The sequence below is a fragment of the Macaca thibetana genome, chromosome 10, assembly GCF_024542745.1.
Source record: "Macaca thibetana thibetana isolate TM-01 chromosome 10, ASM2454274v1, whole genome shotgun sequence".
Taxonomy (NCBI): domain Eukaryota; kingdom Metazoa; phylum Chordata; class Mammalia; order Primates; family Cercopithecidae; genus Macaca; species Macaca thibetana.
This window is the reverse complement of record NC_065587.1, coordinates 20,996,232-21,012,732: the sequence shown is the minus strand read 5'-3', so window position 1 is coordinate 21,012,732 and position 16,501 is coordinate 20,996,232. Positions and strand designations below refer to the sequence as shown.

General features: G+C 43.0%; 3 protein-coding genes across 11 annotated transcripts in view; 1 reads left to right on the top strand and 2 right to left on the bottom strand.

Moving 5' to 3' along the window:
• Nucleotides 1-16,501, bottom strand: part of ASCC2 (activating signal cointegrator 1 complex subunit 2) — a 402,689-nt gene that overhangs the window by 90,637 nt on the left and 295,551 nt on the right. The window lies entirely within an intron of this gene.
• Nucleotides 1-16,501, bottom strand: part of ZMAT5 (zinc finger matrin-type 5) — a 357,894-nt gene that overhangs the window by 155,785 nt on the left and 185,608 nt on the right. The gene's annotated exons all lie outside the window — the stretch shown is intronic.
• The window catches only part of MTMR3 (myotubularin related protein 3), a 141,949-nt gene continuing 134,562 nt past the window's right edge, over nt 9,115-16,501 (top strand). For 8 of the 9 annotated variants that reach the window (XM_050806786.1, XM_050806784.1, XM_050806783.1 and 5 more), the window contains exon 1: nt 9,115-9,306. Coding sequence is in view for 5 of the 9 variants with exons in the window: in XM_050806780.1 (XP_050662737.1) it covers nt 9,292-9,306 (15 nt within the window). In the remaining 4 variants the exon portion in view is untranslated. Of the gene's footprint in view, nt 9,307-9,510; nt 14,614-16,501 lie in introns of those variants that run through there. The other variant, XM_050806777.1, reaches the window with a different exon arrangement.

The window sequence follows — 16,501 nt, the reverse complement described above, 5'->3', positions numbered from 1 at the left end:
AGTTTTTCCGAGCACCATTTATTGAAGAGACTGTCTTTTCTCCATTGTGTAGTTGTCATCTTTGTTGAAAATCAATTGACTGTAAATATCTGGATTTACTTGTGGCCTCTCTGTTCTGTTCCATTGGTCTGTATGTCTGTTTTTATGCCAGCACCATGATATTTTGATTACTATAGCTTTGTTATTTTGAAATCAGGTAGTGTGATACCTCTGGCTTTGTTCTTTTTGTTCAAGACAGATTTGCCTATTCAGTCTTTTGTGGTTCATATGAATTTTAGAATTTTTAAAAAATTTCTGTGAAAACTGTCATTGGAATTTTGATAGGCTAGTATTGAATCTGTAGATTGTTTTGGATAGTATAGATATTTTAACAATATCAATTCTCTCAATCCATAAACAAGGGATATCTTTCCGTTAATTTGCCTTCTTCAGTTTCTTTCATCAGTGTTTTATAGTTTTTAGTGTACAGATCTTTTACTGCCTTGGTTAAATTTATTCCTAATTTTTTGTTTTGTTTGTTTTTGTTTGTTAGCTATTGCAAATGGGATTGTTTTCTTGATTCCTTTTTTGGATAATTAGTTGTTATGTTGTTAGTATACAGAAATGCTACTAATCTTTGTGTGCTGATTTTCCATCCTGAAACTTAACTGAATTCATTTATTAGTTCTAATGGTTTTCTGGTGGAGTCTTTAGGGGTTTCCATACATATGATCATGTTGTCCATAAACAGAGACTATTTAATGTCTTCCCTTCTGATTTAGATGCCTTTTATTTCTTTCTCTTGCCTAATTGCTCCGGCTAGGATTTCCTGTACTATATTGAATAGAAGTGGTGAGCTGGGCGCGGTGGCTCATGCCTGTAATCCCAGCACTTTCAGAGGCTGAGGCGGGCGGATCACCTGAGGTCAGGAGTTCAAGACCAGCCTCAACATGGAGAAACTCTGTCTCTACTAAAAACACAAAATTAGCTGGGCATGGTGGTGCATGCCTGTAATCCCACCTACTCGGGAGGCTGAGGCAGGAGAATTGCTTGAATCTGGGAGGCGGAGGTTGCAGTGAGCTGAGATCGCGCCATTGCACTCTAGCCTAGGCAACGAGAGCAAAACTCCGTCTCAAAAAAAAAAAAAAAAAATAGAAGTGGTGAGAGTAGGGGTCCTTATCTTATTCCTGATCTTAGAGGAAAAGTTTTCAGCTTTGTACCTTTGAGTATGATATTAGCTATGGGTTTGTTATATATGGCCTTTATTATGTTGGGATACATTTCTCCTATACCTAATTTGTTGGGAGTTTTATCATGAAAGGATACTGAATTTTGTCAAGTGCCCTTTCTGTATCTATTGAGATGATGGGATGGTTTTGTCCTTCACTCTGTTAATGTGGTGTATTACATTTATAGATTTGTATACGTTGAACCATCCTTGCATCCCGGGGATAAATCCCACTTGATCATGGTGAATGATCTTGTTAATGTGCTGTTGAATTTGGTTTGCTAATAGTTAAAAAATGACCCTATTTTAAAAATATCATTGTAAGTCTATGACATGTTAACGTAAATGACATATTTTTATGGAAAAAAATCTATATTTTCTCAAACAAAAAATTTCATGAGAAGAATGGCATTGTTTTTAACATGTCTGCAATTTTCATTAAAGTCTGACAAAGGAAGAATTCTGCATTCTCATATCTGCTTCTGCATTTAGTCTGGGGCAATTTGATTTTGTTGAAGTACATGAAGAAAATGCAGACTTATACATTTCAGTTCATTGTTGATATTCTTTCTTGATACTCACCAAAAGTTGGCAGGTAATAGTTTCTTAAAGTTTACTTGCATAAATTCATATCCACTTTAGGAGGCCGAGACAGGCAGATCATGAGGTCAGGAGATCGAGACCATCCTGGATAACATGGTGAAACCCCGTCTCTACTAAAAGTACAAAAAATTAGCTGGACGTGGTGGCAGGCGCCTGTAGTCCCAGCTACTCGAGAGGCTGAGGCAGCAGAATGGCGTGAACCCGGGAGGCGGAGCTTGCAGTGAGCCGAGATTGTGCCATTGCACTCCAGCCTGGGCAACAGAGTGAGACTCCGTCTCAAAAAAAAAAAATTAAAAAAATTAAAAAAAAATTCATATCGATGAATTTTTCATACACTAAAATCCACTGGTCTACCTTATCCTTTATTTATTTATTTATTTTTTTGAGACAGAGTCTCAGTCTCTCACCCAGGTTGGAGTGCAGTGGCACGATCTTGGCTCACTGCAACCTCTGCCTCCTGAGTTCAAGTGATTCTCCTGCCCCAGCCTCCTGAGTAGCTGGGATTACAGGTGTGCACTGCCATGCCCAATAATATCATGCATTGGTCATATGGAAAATATTGGTTCACTATGTAGCTCTTTCAAATGTTGGCACATTTCATTATATGATATAAAATATTCATTTTGCTAATATCACCAACTGTGTCAGCAGATGTATTGGGAAGGTATATTGGGAGGCTGTCAAGCTCATGGTGGGACATTTAAGTTTTCCAGAATTATAAGTAAGCTTGAATTTTATCATTGACAACAAATACTATTAGCTGTCTTACTAGATGTGACAAACCTACTTCATATATTTTTGAGAAAATATCTGCCAAACCCCGAAATCTGGGTAACTGTAGTTTACATGTTAACCATTCTTTCAAGTAAAAATGGTATTTCCTTAAAAAAGAGGCTAGTTCATGTTGCAACTCAAACAACTGCAAAAGTGTTTTTCTTTGAGACCACTGTCCTACTTCTGTACATAGTAAACATGCTTTATGTGTGTGGGAAACAAGTGCTTAATAGGTAGAGGGTTTTATTTTAGAGTGATGAAAATGTTTTGGAATGGGACAGAAGTAGTGGTTGCATAACATTGTGAATGCACAAAATGTCACTGAATTGTCCACTTGAAATGATTAATTTCATGTTATGTGAATTTCACCTCAATTTAAAAAGTGAAAAAAGTGCTTTATGTGTAATTCCCAATCCATCACACAGAATAGTAAAAAGACTTGTATTCAAATATATAGAGATAATAAAACACATTTTTTTTTACTGCTTCATCAGTGATTTTCTTAAGTGAAACTGTCATTTTGTTTACTACTAGTGTATGTTGGTGAAGAGTACAATGGCTATTAGTACATATCATATCACTGCCTTGATTTGTGATAAAGTGTCACCAATTTTACTACCACTGCTTTTGCACTATTAGTGCAAATGTCAACACAGTAAAAAGGCAAATAATTTCTTGGCATTATTATTAAAATAGTTTTAATTTTATTTATTTATTTATTTAGAGATGGAGTCTCACTCTGTTGCCCAGGCTGGAGTGTAGTAGTGCAATTTCGGCTCACTGCAACCTCCGCCTCCCAGATTCAAGCGATTCTCCTGCCTCAGCCTCATGAGTAGCTGGGATTACATGCACCCGCCACCATGCCCAGCTAATTTTTGTATTTTTAGTAGAGATGGGGCTTCACTATATTGGCTAGGCTGGTCTCAAACTCCTGACCTCAAGTGATCCGCCTGCCTCGGCCTCCCAAAGTGCTGGGATTACAGGCGTGAGCCACCACTCCTGGTCTATGAAAATAGTTTTGACCCAACTAGAACCCTGAAAAAGTCTCAGGACCCTCCAGGGACCTGTGGACTATGCTTTGAGAATCACTGCTCTAGGCTCAATCAGAGTTGAAATTACCCTGTCCTACAGTAGGGTTGCAGTATGGTGTTTGGAAAATCCCAGGAGACATTGAATCACAGCAACATGATTCAACTCTAATTTCTGTCTGACCCGTGGCAAATTGTTCCTCAAAGTCTGAAAACCACAGTTACTTCTGTCTGCTTCGCTGGATTGGGAGATGAAGGAGACGCTGAAGAGATTATGGGCTAATTCGTGCAAAGTGCTCACTGAGATCAGTGACATTTAGAGTTAAGCAGTATTACCCAGTGTTGGGAAGTCTGCATTTTGGGAGGCTGAGGGACCCCTGACTTCCAGGGGCCCTGTATGACTTCAGGAAGCCTCCAACCCCCAATCAGCCTTTTAATCTGTCTTAGGCTATTTCAGAGTCCCGGTGAAGCTGGAAGAATATTTTCAGCTTTGAAGATAGGAGGAGGAGCAAGGCTGAAAGGACAGCAGGAGGAGGACAAGGTCAGGCGGGTAGAGGACTTTACATGAGAAATAGGGCAGCAAGATAAAGCCAGGGTTGGTTCCCCTCTTTCCTTGACCCAGTGCACAAAGCTGGGGCTCTGTCTTCAGCCAAAGCACACAAGGAACCTGTCCACTGATTTGGCTTTAAATAGAATATAAAATGTTCTCAAACCCATTACCTCAAAGAACCCTAACATGTTTCTTTTTTCTTTTCTTTTTTTTTATTTTTTTGAGATGGAGTCTCGCTCTGTCACCAGGCTGGAGTGCAGTGGCATGATCTCGGCTCACTGTAACCTCTGCCTCCTGGGTTCAAGCGATTCTCCTGACTCAGCCTCCTGAGTAGCTGGGACTACAGGTGTGTGCCACCACACCCGGCTAATTTTTTTATTTTTAGTAGAGATGGGGTTTCACCATATTGGCCGGGATGGTCTCGATCTCCTGACCTCTGATCCACCTGCCTCGGCCTCCCAAGGTGCTGGGATTACAGGCATGAGCCACGGAGACCGGCCAACATGCTTCTATGAGGTAAGTAGGTTAATGATTACCACCCTACAGGGCCATGAGGAAACCGACGCATAGAAAAGGGAAATGAGAAGCAGGTATGTGGAGGCGCCAAGAATCAAATTTAAGTCTTTAGACACAGACCAGCTTTCTTTCTATTGTGTCTCCTTAGGCCCTTCTTCTTGAGGTGAGTTTTCAAGGCCATGCTGCAGTTTTCTCTTTCTTATTTATAAATAATTTACTAAAGTCTGCCTTAAAGGTAAGCAGGTGGGCAGCAGTGGGGATGGGGTGTAGTAATGAAGTTGACAAGCATGCACTTGGAGTTAAATCATCTGGTTTCAAATCCTGACCTTTACACTTTCTTATGTGTCAAATGGAGGACAGTAACAATACCTTCCTATAGTGTTGTTGTAAAGATTACATTATCTTTAAATTTTATTTTATTTATTTTTTGAGACAGGGTCTTGCTCTGTTGCCCAGGCTGGAGTGCAGAGACGCCACCTTGGCTTACTGCAACCTCTGCCTCCCGGGTTCAAGGAATTTTCCTGAGTAAGCAATTTTCCTCCCTAGTGCTGGGATTACAGGCACCTGCCACCATGCCCGGCTAATTTTTGTATTTTTAGTAGAGATAGGGTTTCACCATGTTGGCCATCCTGGTCTCGAACTCCTGACCTCAGGTGATCTGCCCGCCTCAGTCTCCCAAAGTGCCGGGATTACAGGTGTGAGCCACCGTGCCTGGCCTAAGATTACATTAGATACATGTAAAGTGTTCACATAGCGCCCGCCACAATTGAAAGGTTCAATCCAGTCAGCTGCAGTGGTGAATACCTCTGGACCCAGTAGGGAAGCCGAGGCAGGAGAGTTGCTGGAGCCCAGGAGTTGGAGGCTGTAGTGTGCTAATACCTGGTCTGCGAATAGCCACTCACTCCAATTCATGTTAGCTATTATGAAAACGAGAAGGTGCAAATACTGTGATTTCATGGGCATAGAGAAATTCCTCCCATGTCCCAAATACTGGTTGAAAAGTCAATTGAAGATTACTTAGCCCAGATTAAAAGGCAAACACGATGACACTTGACACTCTGTCTAAAAAGAGGCCAAAATTGTATGCCATCTCCCTCTCCCACTGTGAATTCCTGGGGAGCTGTGGGATTGGCTGAGTGGATGCTGACTGCCTATTGGCAGAACTCTTTGCCCTGTGCCATCTCACTGGGAGCTAGGTAGCCTATGGGTGGGCTGTCCTGGAGTCAGGTGCTAGCTTCAGTCCAATCAGAGGCCACAAACCTGTGGCAGTTCACCCTATGGCCTTTCCCTGAGCAGATAACTAGTTAGGGGAATTTCCCTGCAGGAGGTGCTTGGCGGCTGATGAGAACCTTAGCTTATTAAACAATGGGAAAAACAGGTTGGAAAGTCCTTTTTTTTTTTCCCCCTTAATTTTTAAAGTTTAAGGCTGGGCGCTGTGTCTCTCCCCTGTAATCCCAGCACTTTGGGAGGCGGAGGCAGATGGATCGTTTGAACTCAGAGGTTTGAGATCAGCCTGGGGAACATAGTGAGACACCGCCCTCACCCCACCCCCCCACCCCCCCACCCCGCCCCCCGTCTCTATGAAAAATACAAAAATTAGCCAGGTGTGGTGGAGCACACCTGTAGTCCCAGCTTCTCAAGGGGCTGAGGTGGGAGGATGGCTCGAGCCCCAGGAGGTAGAGGTTACAGTGAACAGAGATGGAGCCACTACACTCCAGCCTGGGCAACAGAGTGAGACCTTGTCTGAAAATAAAATAAAATATAAAAATAAAAATAGGCCGGGCGCTGTAGTTCATGCCTGTAATCCCAGCACTTTGGGAGGCCGAGATGGGAGGATCACCTGAGGTCGGGAGTTTGAGACCAGCCTGACCAACATGGAGAAACCCCGTCCCTACTAAAAATACAAAAAATTAGCCGGGTGTGGTGGCACATGCCTGTAATCCTAGCTACTCGGGAGGCTGAGGCAGGAGAGTCGGTTGAACCCAGGAGGCAGAGGTTGCAGTGAGCCGAGTTCCCGCCATTATACTCCAGCCTGGGCAACAAGAGTGAAACTCTGTCTCAAAAATAAAATAAAATAAAAAACTTTAAGTCATTCATCAATTTTATGTATTTACTGTTTCTTCTCCCATTCCATAAAGCCTACTGTCATATAACAGTAAGGGAAAATCAGGAGAGCCACATATAAATAAAGGTGCAAAGTTAAGGCAGGAGTGGACCGGAAGGGCTAAGAAGAGGTCATTGCTGAGCTTCACATTTAGCCCTGGGCTTTCTGGAAGCCAGAGTGAAAAGAGAGACACAATCAGCTGCATAACAGTTATCGAAAAGCAGGAAGCATACCGGTTTTTCTGGTAGTAAAGCAAGGGCTTTCCAAGCTTTTAATTCTAAAGTAATTTATTTCGTTCATTCTTTTTTCTTGTTCTGACACCCAGGTTGGAGTGCAGTGGCACAATCAGGGCTCGCCGCAACCTCTGCCTCCCAGGCTCAAGCCATTCTCCCCCTCAGCCTCTCAAATAGCTGGGACTACAGGCGCGCACCACCACACCTCGCCAGTTTTTTGGTATTTTTTTGTAGAGATGGGATTTTGCCACGTTGCCTAGACTGGTCTCAAACTCCTGAGCTCAAGCAATCCACCTGCCTTGGCCTCCTGAAGTGCTGGGATTTCAGGCATGAGCCACTGTGTCTGGTCTAAAGTAATTTCTTACTTGAGATTTTATTTCAGGCTACTGTGTCATGCACTGGGCAGTACAGCCGGGTGGGTGAGAGCATAGTGGTTTTTTTTTTTTTTTTTTTGTCTGCTGGGTTTGAATTTTGTTTCAATACGTGCAACTTATTCTGTGCTTCACTTTCTTCATCTGTAACATGGAGATAACGGCATCTACCTATTAAAGTTGTGAAGATTCCATTAGATGAGTTGTATGAATAAATGTTAGCTGTTAGTTTTGTTTTTTGAGACAGAGTCTTGCTCTGTTGCCCAGGCTGGAGTGCAGTGGCACAATCTGGACTCACCGCAACCTCCGCCTCCTGGGTTCAAGTTATTCTCCTGCCTCAGCCTCCCAAATAGCTGGGATTACAGGCGCCTGCCACCATGCCCGGCTAACTTTTGTATTTTTAGTAGATCCAGGGTTTTACCATGTTGCCCAGGCTGGTATCGAACACCTGAGCTCAGGTGATCCACCCACCTCGGCCTCCCAAAGTGCTGGGATTACAGGCGTGAGCCCCCGCACCCAGTCAGCTGTTAGTTAATCAAGAAATTGGACTGCCTACTACTTACACTGCACAGTTCTAGGTGCTGGGGAAACAGTGACGAACACGACAAGATCCTTGTCTTCAAGTAGCTTTTACATTCTAGTGGAGTAAAAAGACAATGAACATTGAAAATAGATTTCAGAAAGTGCTGTGGAAAAAGTTTACAACAGACGCAGGAATAGATTTCATTTGACTAGTCTTCCCAGACAGTTTACAGAAAAGTCAAGGGTAGAATGTTAAAAGGCAACTCAGAGGAGGTGAATCTGTTAGGGCCTACGGTATGCAATCCTGGTTTGTGGAATTCTGCAGGCTAGTGTGGGTAGGTTACAATTTTTTTGGGGGGGTTGTTTTTTATTTTGTTTGAAAACTTACTTCTTCCCGCTGAGCTTTTGATTAGGAGCTGAAGTTGAATCAGTTTGAAATTGTATTCTGGACAGGGTGCGGTGGTTCATGCCTGTAATCCCAGCGCTTTGGGAGGCTGAGGTAGGTGGATTGCTTGAGCCCAGGAGTTTGAGACCAGTCTGGACAAAATGGTAGAAACCTCGTCTCTACAAAAAATACAAAAATTAGCCGGGCATGATGTCAGTCTGTAGTCCCAGCTACTCAGGAGGCTGAGGTGGGAGGATCGCTTGAGCCCGGGAGACAGAGGTTGCAGTGAGCAGAGATGCCACTGGGCGACAGAGCCAGACTGTCTCAAAAAAAAAAAAAAAAAAAAAAAAAAAGAAATTGTATTCCGAATACAACTTCTAAAACACTATATTTACTTGCATTATATTAAACTGATTTTATCCTGCCCACAATTGCAGGTGGAAGATACCACTATTGTTCTATTTTTCTGGTAAGTAGGGTGAGCCATGTCTTGCCCAGGGTTACAGAGCTTGGAAAAGACGCCTCCTAAAAATCTGTAGGACCACCTTTGGTTTTCTTCCAGATTTTTTTTGTCATCTCTTTTTCTCCACCCATTTCCCATCTGTCGAGCCATTCTTCCTCCGCTGGGCTTTTTCGCGAGCCTCTCCCCAGCCGCGGGTGTTAGTCTGGGCTGCAGCCTCGCCCATCTCCTGGGGCGTGACCACCTGTCCAGGCCCCGCCCCCGTCCAACCGGCGGAGATCCGCCCCCTTTCCCGGACACCGGGCTCAGCGCCCGAGCGTGCGCGCGCGTCCCCGGTCGTCGCCCGGCTCGGCGTCGGGAGCGCGCTCTGTGTGGCCGCTGCCGCCATGTTGTTGTGGTTGTGAGAAGGCGGCGGCGGCGGCGGAGTAGTAGCAGCAGGACTAGACGTCCCAGCGGCTCAGGCGCTACCCCGCGCCGGCCCTGGCAGGCAGCCTGGTGGGGTGGCGGAGGAGGAGACTGTGCCGTGGCGGGCCTCGCCATGTCCTGCTGCCCGGTAAGAACCCCATCCCCGTCCTCCGTCTCCTCGGGGGGTGAGGAAGAGCTGGAGGAGGGGCCGGCCTCGGCCCCGGCCCCGGCCAGGCGGCTGTCACCCTCTGAGGAGGCAGCGCCCTGGGAGGGCTGGGGACTGCGTGCGGGGCCCGGGGAGGGGCGTCCCCAGCGGCCGTCGCCGCCAGGGGGAGGCGCTGGGTGTGGGAGTGGGAATGGGAGCTCAGCGGCCGAGCTCGGCCCGGACCCTAGGTGCGGGGGAGGCGGGGTCCTGGGCTCGGGCTGCCTTCCCAGACCTGGCGGGGATGGGCCCGTGCGGCTCTGGGTGTGGGACGTAGCCTCGGAGCGCCCGGGGTTATTCCCACGGACTCCTGGGAGGTGGATGTGCGCCCTTCGCCCCCTGCCGGGTCTGTGGCGGTCCATCGTTGCCGGATACTGGAGGTCGGGGGCCATGGGAGCCCCGGGGCGAACTGTACGGGCCTGGGCCTTGTGGAAGGGAGTGACCGCCTGATCATGCAACAGGGCATCCTCCTGACCTGGTAGTACTTAGGTGGGAAGGATGGTTGGGGGCGGTTGGCCTAACTCAGGGAACACTGGTCAGACTGCTCCGCAAATGATTACAGTGTTATTTCTCCGGTAGAAATTTTGCTTTATGTATGGCATTTCCGGACCCGTAAGATGATATTGTCGGTTGTATTTTGGGCTGGAAAACTTATGTCAAAATTATGGGGTAGATTTTATGGCCACATTAATAGACTCCCCTGGAGTTTGATAATCTCACTTGTGAGTTTTGGACATGGATTACTATTACATATTGATGTTCAAATGTCCTTTCCAGACCCAGGCCTAAATTCTTACTGTTATAGTATCTTGACATCCACTTTGTTTTCTGACATCTACTTTTCCACAACCTAGACAAACAAAACAAAACCCCAAAACCATGTACTTTTCTAGTTGAGGTTCAGCTTTCTCATATGTGAATGGTAATGCCATGAGAGGCCTGGGTTGAATTACAGGAGATGATTTTTTTTTTTTTAAATGTCAAATGTTTGTGATTTGTCCATGGAGAGGTGGTGGAGACCTTCCCCTTTCAGATTCAGGGCTGTTCAGTAGGACAGGAGACATTGATGGCATGCAGAAAGTCTTCCCTTTATAGGGCCCATGACTTGGGTAGGCTAGAAGAGTTTACAGAATGACCCCTTTTTTTCTTTCTTTCTTTTTTTTTTTTTTTTTTTTTTTTTTTAAGACGGAATCTTGGCTCTCCCGCCCAGGCCGGAGTGCAGTAGTGCGATCTCTGCTCACTGCAACCTCCGCCTCCCGGGTTCTAGCAATCCTCCCACCTCAGCCTCCCAAGTAGCTGGGATTACAAGTTTGTGCCACCACGGCTGGTTAATTTTTGTATTTTTGGTAGAGATGGGGATTTCACCATGTTGGCCAGCCTGGTCTGGAACTCCTGACCTCAAGTGATTCGCTTGCCTTGGCCTTCCAAAGTGTTGGAATTAAAGGTGTGAGCCACTGCCCCGAGCCAGAATGACACTGTTTTGAGTAAACTCAGTATAGTATGTGATATTAAATTTGGAGGATTCTAGAATTTTAGATTGGCTGCCTATGAAGACCTCTGTTGGCTCCAATTACTCCCTCATTTTCAGGTGACTCAGAGAACTTCAAGTGACCAGCACAGTGGTACAGCCCCGCTTGTCATTAATGGCCAGCCATAAAAGAACCTGAGTTTCTCAGCTCATAGGCCAGGTTCTTCAGTGGTTGTCTAGTTTAAGGCTGGTCATTAGAAATATTATGGACTACCTAAATTCCTCGAACTCATGCAGGACCTGGTGAATTAAAAATCTCTGAGGATAGAGCCTGGGAATCTATCCTTATAAAACTCCGTGAATGATTCTGGTCAGTAAGGCATGTGAACTTTTGCTTTAGGTTGGGTATTCCAAAGACCTCCCATTAATTACGACTTCTCAGAGTGCTTTTGTTTATAGATCTTTAAGAATTTAAGGGGTGGAGAAGAAGGGAAGCATGAAAAAAAGAGATGCAAATTGAGCATCTCTTAAAATATAATGGATTTATGTCGGGGAAACAGATTTGTTGGCAAAAGTTAATTTGTGCACAGGTTATTAGGAACACATTTGATAAAATTAGATGCTGATTAATTGGAGATATACTGTACCCAAAGATATATTGAAGAATTCAGAGGAAATAAACAGGGAAGGAGAGGAAGTAAGTCAGCTTCTGGCTCATAAAGGGGTCCCCTGAAGATGCTTCCCACCATCATGGTTGCTCCTAAACCGTCTGACTCAGATTTCTAGTGGAGGGTAGGATGGGTGTGTTAGCAGCCATTTGAGACCAGGGTTGTGAACCAGGAAGGGTTACTATGGATTGTGAAAACTTCTTGAAATTTGCCGCAGGCCATGAGGAGTGGTAAAGTCAGTTTAAAAATCTGCTATAGTTCTAGTTAACACGTTCACACCTTCTTCAGTAAAGTGGAATGCTGTTACCAAAGGAAGTATTCATGTTTTAGAGGGGAGTGTGGTGAAGGTTCTTACAAGTTTGGAAGAGGTGGAAGAAAATGTTATAGTTGTGTAGAGTAGTGAAGGACTTTGGTAAATATCCTGTCAAATCATAGAGTAGTATTTTTAGAGTTGCACCCAGCTGTCCATTAGAAGAGCCAGAGGCCTTGTCTGTTTTGTTCCCTGGTGTCCCCAGTACCCAGTGCAGTTATCAGCATATTCTGCGCCCTCAGATATTTTTTTTAGTAAGTGAATAGTATTGATACAACAGTTATGGTGGTTTATAGCAGTGTTATTAAAAGCTACTTAATATTTTGCAATGGATTAAAGAGTCAGTTTTTGATCAAGTAGGGCTCTGGATAGGAAAGAAAATGAAAATAAAGAGCCAGCTTTCAGTGCTTGTTGTTTGGAATTTTTGAGATTCCTTTAAGAAATTGTTTTCTAAAGACTGTTGTGAACATTATTGTGTCCCCTAGTTTTTGAGTCTTAGTGGGTCTTAAGTGTTTTAGATATTAGTGACTTTTTTAAGAGCACAGTAAATGCAGAGGTAGTATAGAATAATGGGAACTTCTGGACTGACAGACATATATTCTGATTCCATCTGTGTCATTTATTGCTGTTGGGAATGTCACTTAACTTCTCTGGGCATCAGTTTTCCCATCTATACGATTAAGGGCCTATAGTCTTTGACCTCAAGTAGTTTCTGTAACCTGATTCTGCAAATTTTTAATAATTTCTAATTATGTTATTTGGTATTCATCTCATATAGGTAGACGAACCTTTCTTATTTAAAAGAAACAAGATTCTGTGTTGGGTTCTGCTTTTAGCTTATGGATTTTAGACATTGTCCAAAAGTGCTTCGGAAATTGAATGTATGTTGCAAGTGTTATGTAGAAAGAACATGCTTATGCTGTTGTAATTCGCTTAGTGTTGAAATCAAATCGGGTTTTACATTAGGAACTTCATAAGTTAGTGTGAAGTCACAAGACTTGAGAATGGTTTGGGGGGAGTTTGTGCAATTTATATAGCTAGCTGTTTCTTACCACCCAATTCTGTAATTTTCTATGGAGAATATATACATAAATTTATAATCAGTGTAACATTGATTTAAGATATAAGATGGTATCAGATTCATACTGGGTTGAACTAGGACTCCCAGTAACTTTAGAGGCTACCAAAGTTATTAACTTGTCATTGCTATTTTTAATCTTAATTTTGTGATATCAATACTGATATGCTTTCATCATTGCTTTTGTATCTAGAAACAATATACCTTTTAAGTTCATGTTTGTATCAGATATTAAAAATGAAAATTGTAGCGTGAAAGTGGGTAGATAGTAAATCTTGGGTTCAAGCCTGGGTTGTTATTCTTCATTAGCCGTGTTGTTTCTGGCAAGCTACATAACCCCTCTGAGCTCCAATTCCCTCATTAGTGAAAGGAAGAAGAGCAACTTCTCTACTTTTCTAACAGACTACTGGGGAGGATCAAACAGAATAGCATATATGAAAAGTATTCTAAAAATGTAAGGGGCTGGTATTAGAATCATATTGTATTAGAATCCTATTTTATGCCTTGGCAGAATTGGCTTATGGAGCAGTGGTAAACCTAGTCCGTATTGTCAAGTTCAGAATTTACCAATATCACTGATATGGCAACAGAAAAGGTTTCTGCTTCTGTACTCTGGCTGGAGAAACCTTTCAGCACATGTATCCTGTCTGCCAGTCGGAATAGTCACAATGTTACTGGGACTTCAGAGGAGCCTGGGGTGTCTCACATTTATGCCAAGGTCTGTACTTGGAATAGACTTGGCTGACTTTCACCTATTTTCTTATGTTGGAGCAGTAGTAGAAGGTGGTAGGAGCAAGGGGTTTAGTACATTCTGTGTAAAGTTTTAAGGCTGTGTTTTTAAGTAGCAGGTGGCAGTATCATAGGGTAATGAAATCAGTGTACTTATTTAAAGCATTTTCAGAAGGAGAATGTATCAGTACGTTGCATAAAGTAAAAGTAAATATAGACACAGAGGTATTGTCTTGATGCTGATAACTACAGATACTCAGAATGATTCTGGTATGACAGATGGTAGCAAGCTTTTCTGATTTCACTTATCTGGGGTCTAAATCTAATTTCTTTAGTAGTTAAGACTTTTTTTTCTTTCTTTTTTTTTTTTTTTGAGACAGAGTCTCACTCTGTTGCCCAGGCTGGAGTGCAATGGCGCAGTCTTGGCTCACTGTAACCTCCGCCTCCTGGGTTCAAGCGATACTCCCTGCCTCAGCCTCCCGAAGTCGTTAATACTTTTGTAACTTAGTTGCAGAAGAGAAATAGAAATTTATTTAGTTTTCAGAATTATTCATAAATTTATACTCTGGCAAAATATAAAGAAATTAGAAGTGTATTGATAAATCATGACATAACTGGCAAGAATTGGTATAAAGACAAGATGGTCAACTTGAAATAGGGTTGTTATTTATTCTATGCCTATCATTTTTCCATGAGATAAACCAAATATTTAATTGTTTAGACTGATTCTACAAATGACATGGGAAGACAGAGTGTTTATAAAAGAGTTTTGGAAGTGATATAGGACAATAATTTGGAGTTTTAACTTAATATCATTTAAATTTCAAAATGAAATTATTTCTGTTATGAAAGCTACAGAACTTTTTTTTTTTTTTTAGACGAAGTCTCGCTCTGTCACCCAGGCTGGAATGCAGTGACATGATCTCAGCTCACTGTAACCTCAGCCTCCTGGGTTCCAGCAATTCTGCTGCCTCCGCCTCCCGAGTAGCTGGGATTACAGGTACCCGCCACCACGCCTGGCTAATTTTTGTATTTTTAGTAGAGACAGGGTTTCACCATGTTGGCCAGGCTGATTTCCAACTTCTGACCTCAGGTGATCGGCCTGCCTTGGCCTCCCAAAGTGGTGGGATTACAGGCGTGAGCCACTGTGCCTGGCCCAGAACAGTTTTAGTGTTTTTAAAAAAAAAGTAGAGATGACCTGTAATCCCATCTGGATGTAATGTTTGGTATTTTTATTTTTTTTTGTTATACATACCTATTGAAATAATTAAAGAACAACTTTCCATGTAAAATTGATATTCTCTTAATGAACATGTAGTTTTTATAATATGGATGTGTCATAGTTTATAGCAGTTCTGTGTTGTTAATGGATATTGTCAGTTTTTCTCTTAAAACAATACTGTGATGAACTTGTTTGGACATTGAATTGTCCTATTATTTCCTTAGGATAAATTCTTTTTTTTTTTTTTTTTTTGAGACAGAGTCTCACTCTGTTGCCCAGGCTGGAGTGGAGTGGTGTGATCTTGGCCCACTGCAGTCTCTGCCTCCCAGGTTCAAGTGATTTTCCTGCCTTAGCCTCCTGAGAAGCTGGGCATACAGGCACGTGCCACCACGCCTGGCTAATTTTTTGTATTTTTAGTAGAGATAGGGTTTCACCATGTTGGCCAGGATGGTCTCGATCGCCTGACCTCATGATCTGCCCGCCTCTGCCTCCCAAAGTGCTGGGATTACAGGCCTGAGCCACTGCGCCTGGGCCAGGATAAATTCTTAAAAGTGGGTTTATTAGCCAGGTGTGGTGGCTCATGCATGTAATTCCAGCATTTTGGGAGGCCAGAGCGGGTGGATCACCTGAGGTCAGCAGTTCAAGACCAGGCCGGCCAACATGGTGAAACCCCGTCTCAACTAAAAATACAAAAATTAGTTGGGTGTGGCGGCAGGCATCTTTAATTCTAGCTACTTGGAAGGCTGAGGCACAGAGAATCACTTGAACCCAGGAGGCGGAGGTTTCAGTGAGCCGAGATTAAGCTACTGCACTCCAGCCTGGGTGACAGAGTGAGACTCAGTCTCAAAAAAAAAAAAAAAAAAAAAGTGGTGTTATTAGGTTAAAGGGTATGTGTGTTTTAAATTTGGATATACTCAAGATGCCCTTTAGATAGGATGTCTATACGAAATTCCCATCAACAGCATATTAGTATTCAATTTCATATATTCTTGCTAGTGATTTGTCATCTTTAGCTTGTTGTTGGGAGTTTAAAGTAGTTTGAAACAGCGTTTCTTCTGTTTCTTTTTCAGCATCAGGACTTCCTTCCATAGCTTAACTTTTGGGAGAGAGCTGATAAAAATGAAAGTTCACAGTGCAAGGGAGTGGTGTAGACCAGTGGTCTTCAAACTTTTTGGTTGCTTACCCCATCACTAAAAAATTTTGAGCATTAAGCAGGTGCGGTACATGGTCCTGTGGTCCCAGCTACTTAGTTGGCTGAGGCCGGAGAATGTTTGAGGCAAGGAGTTCAAGGCTAAAGTTCACTGTGATTGTGCTTATGAATATAGCCACTGTATTCCAGCCTGGGCAACATAGTGAGACCCTGTCTCTTTAAAAAAAAAATGATGGGATGGGAAGAATGAAGTCAGAAAAAAAAAAAAAATGATACGACTTCATGTTGTTGCTTTGAGAAAATTGAGCATCAATTCTTAATCCTTAGATATTTAATTTACAAATAATATATGTATAGTAACTGATTATTGTGGACTTTATAAAATACAAACAAAAAATTAACAAGGTTGATAATTAAAAATAAAGTTCAGATATTTTCCTTTTTTACCCTGGGGCGTCTTGGTTACTTCTGGAGGTGTGTGTATGTGTGTGGGTGTGTATATATAATATATATGTG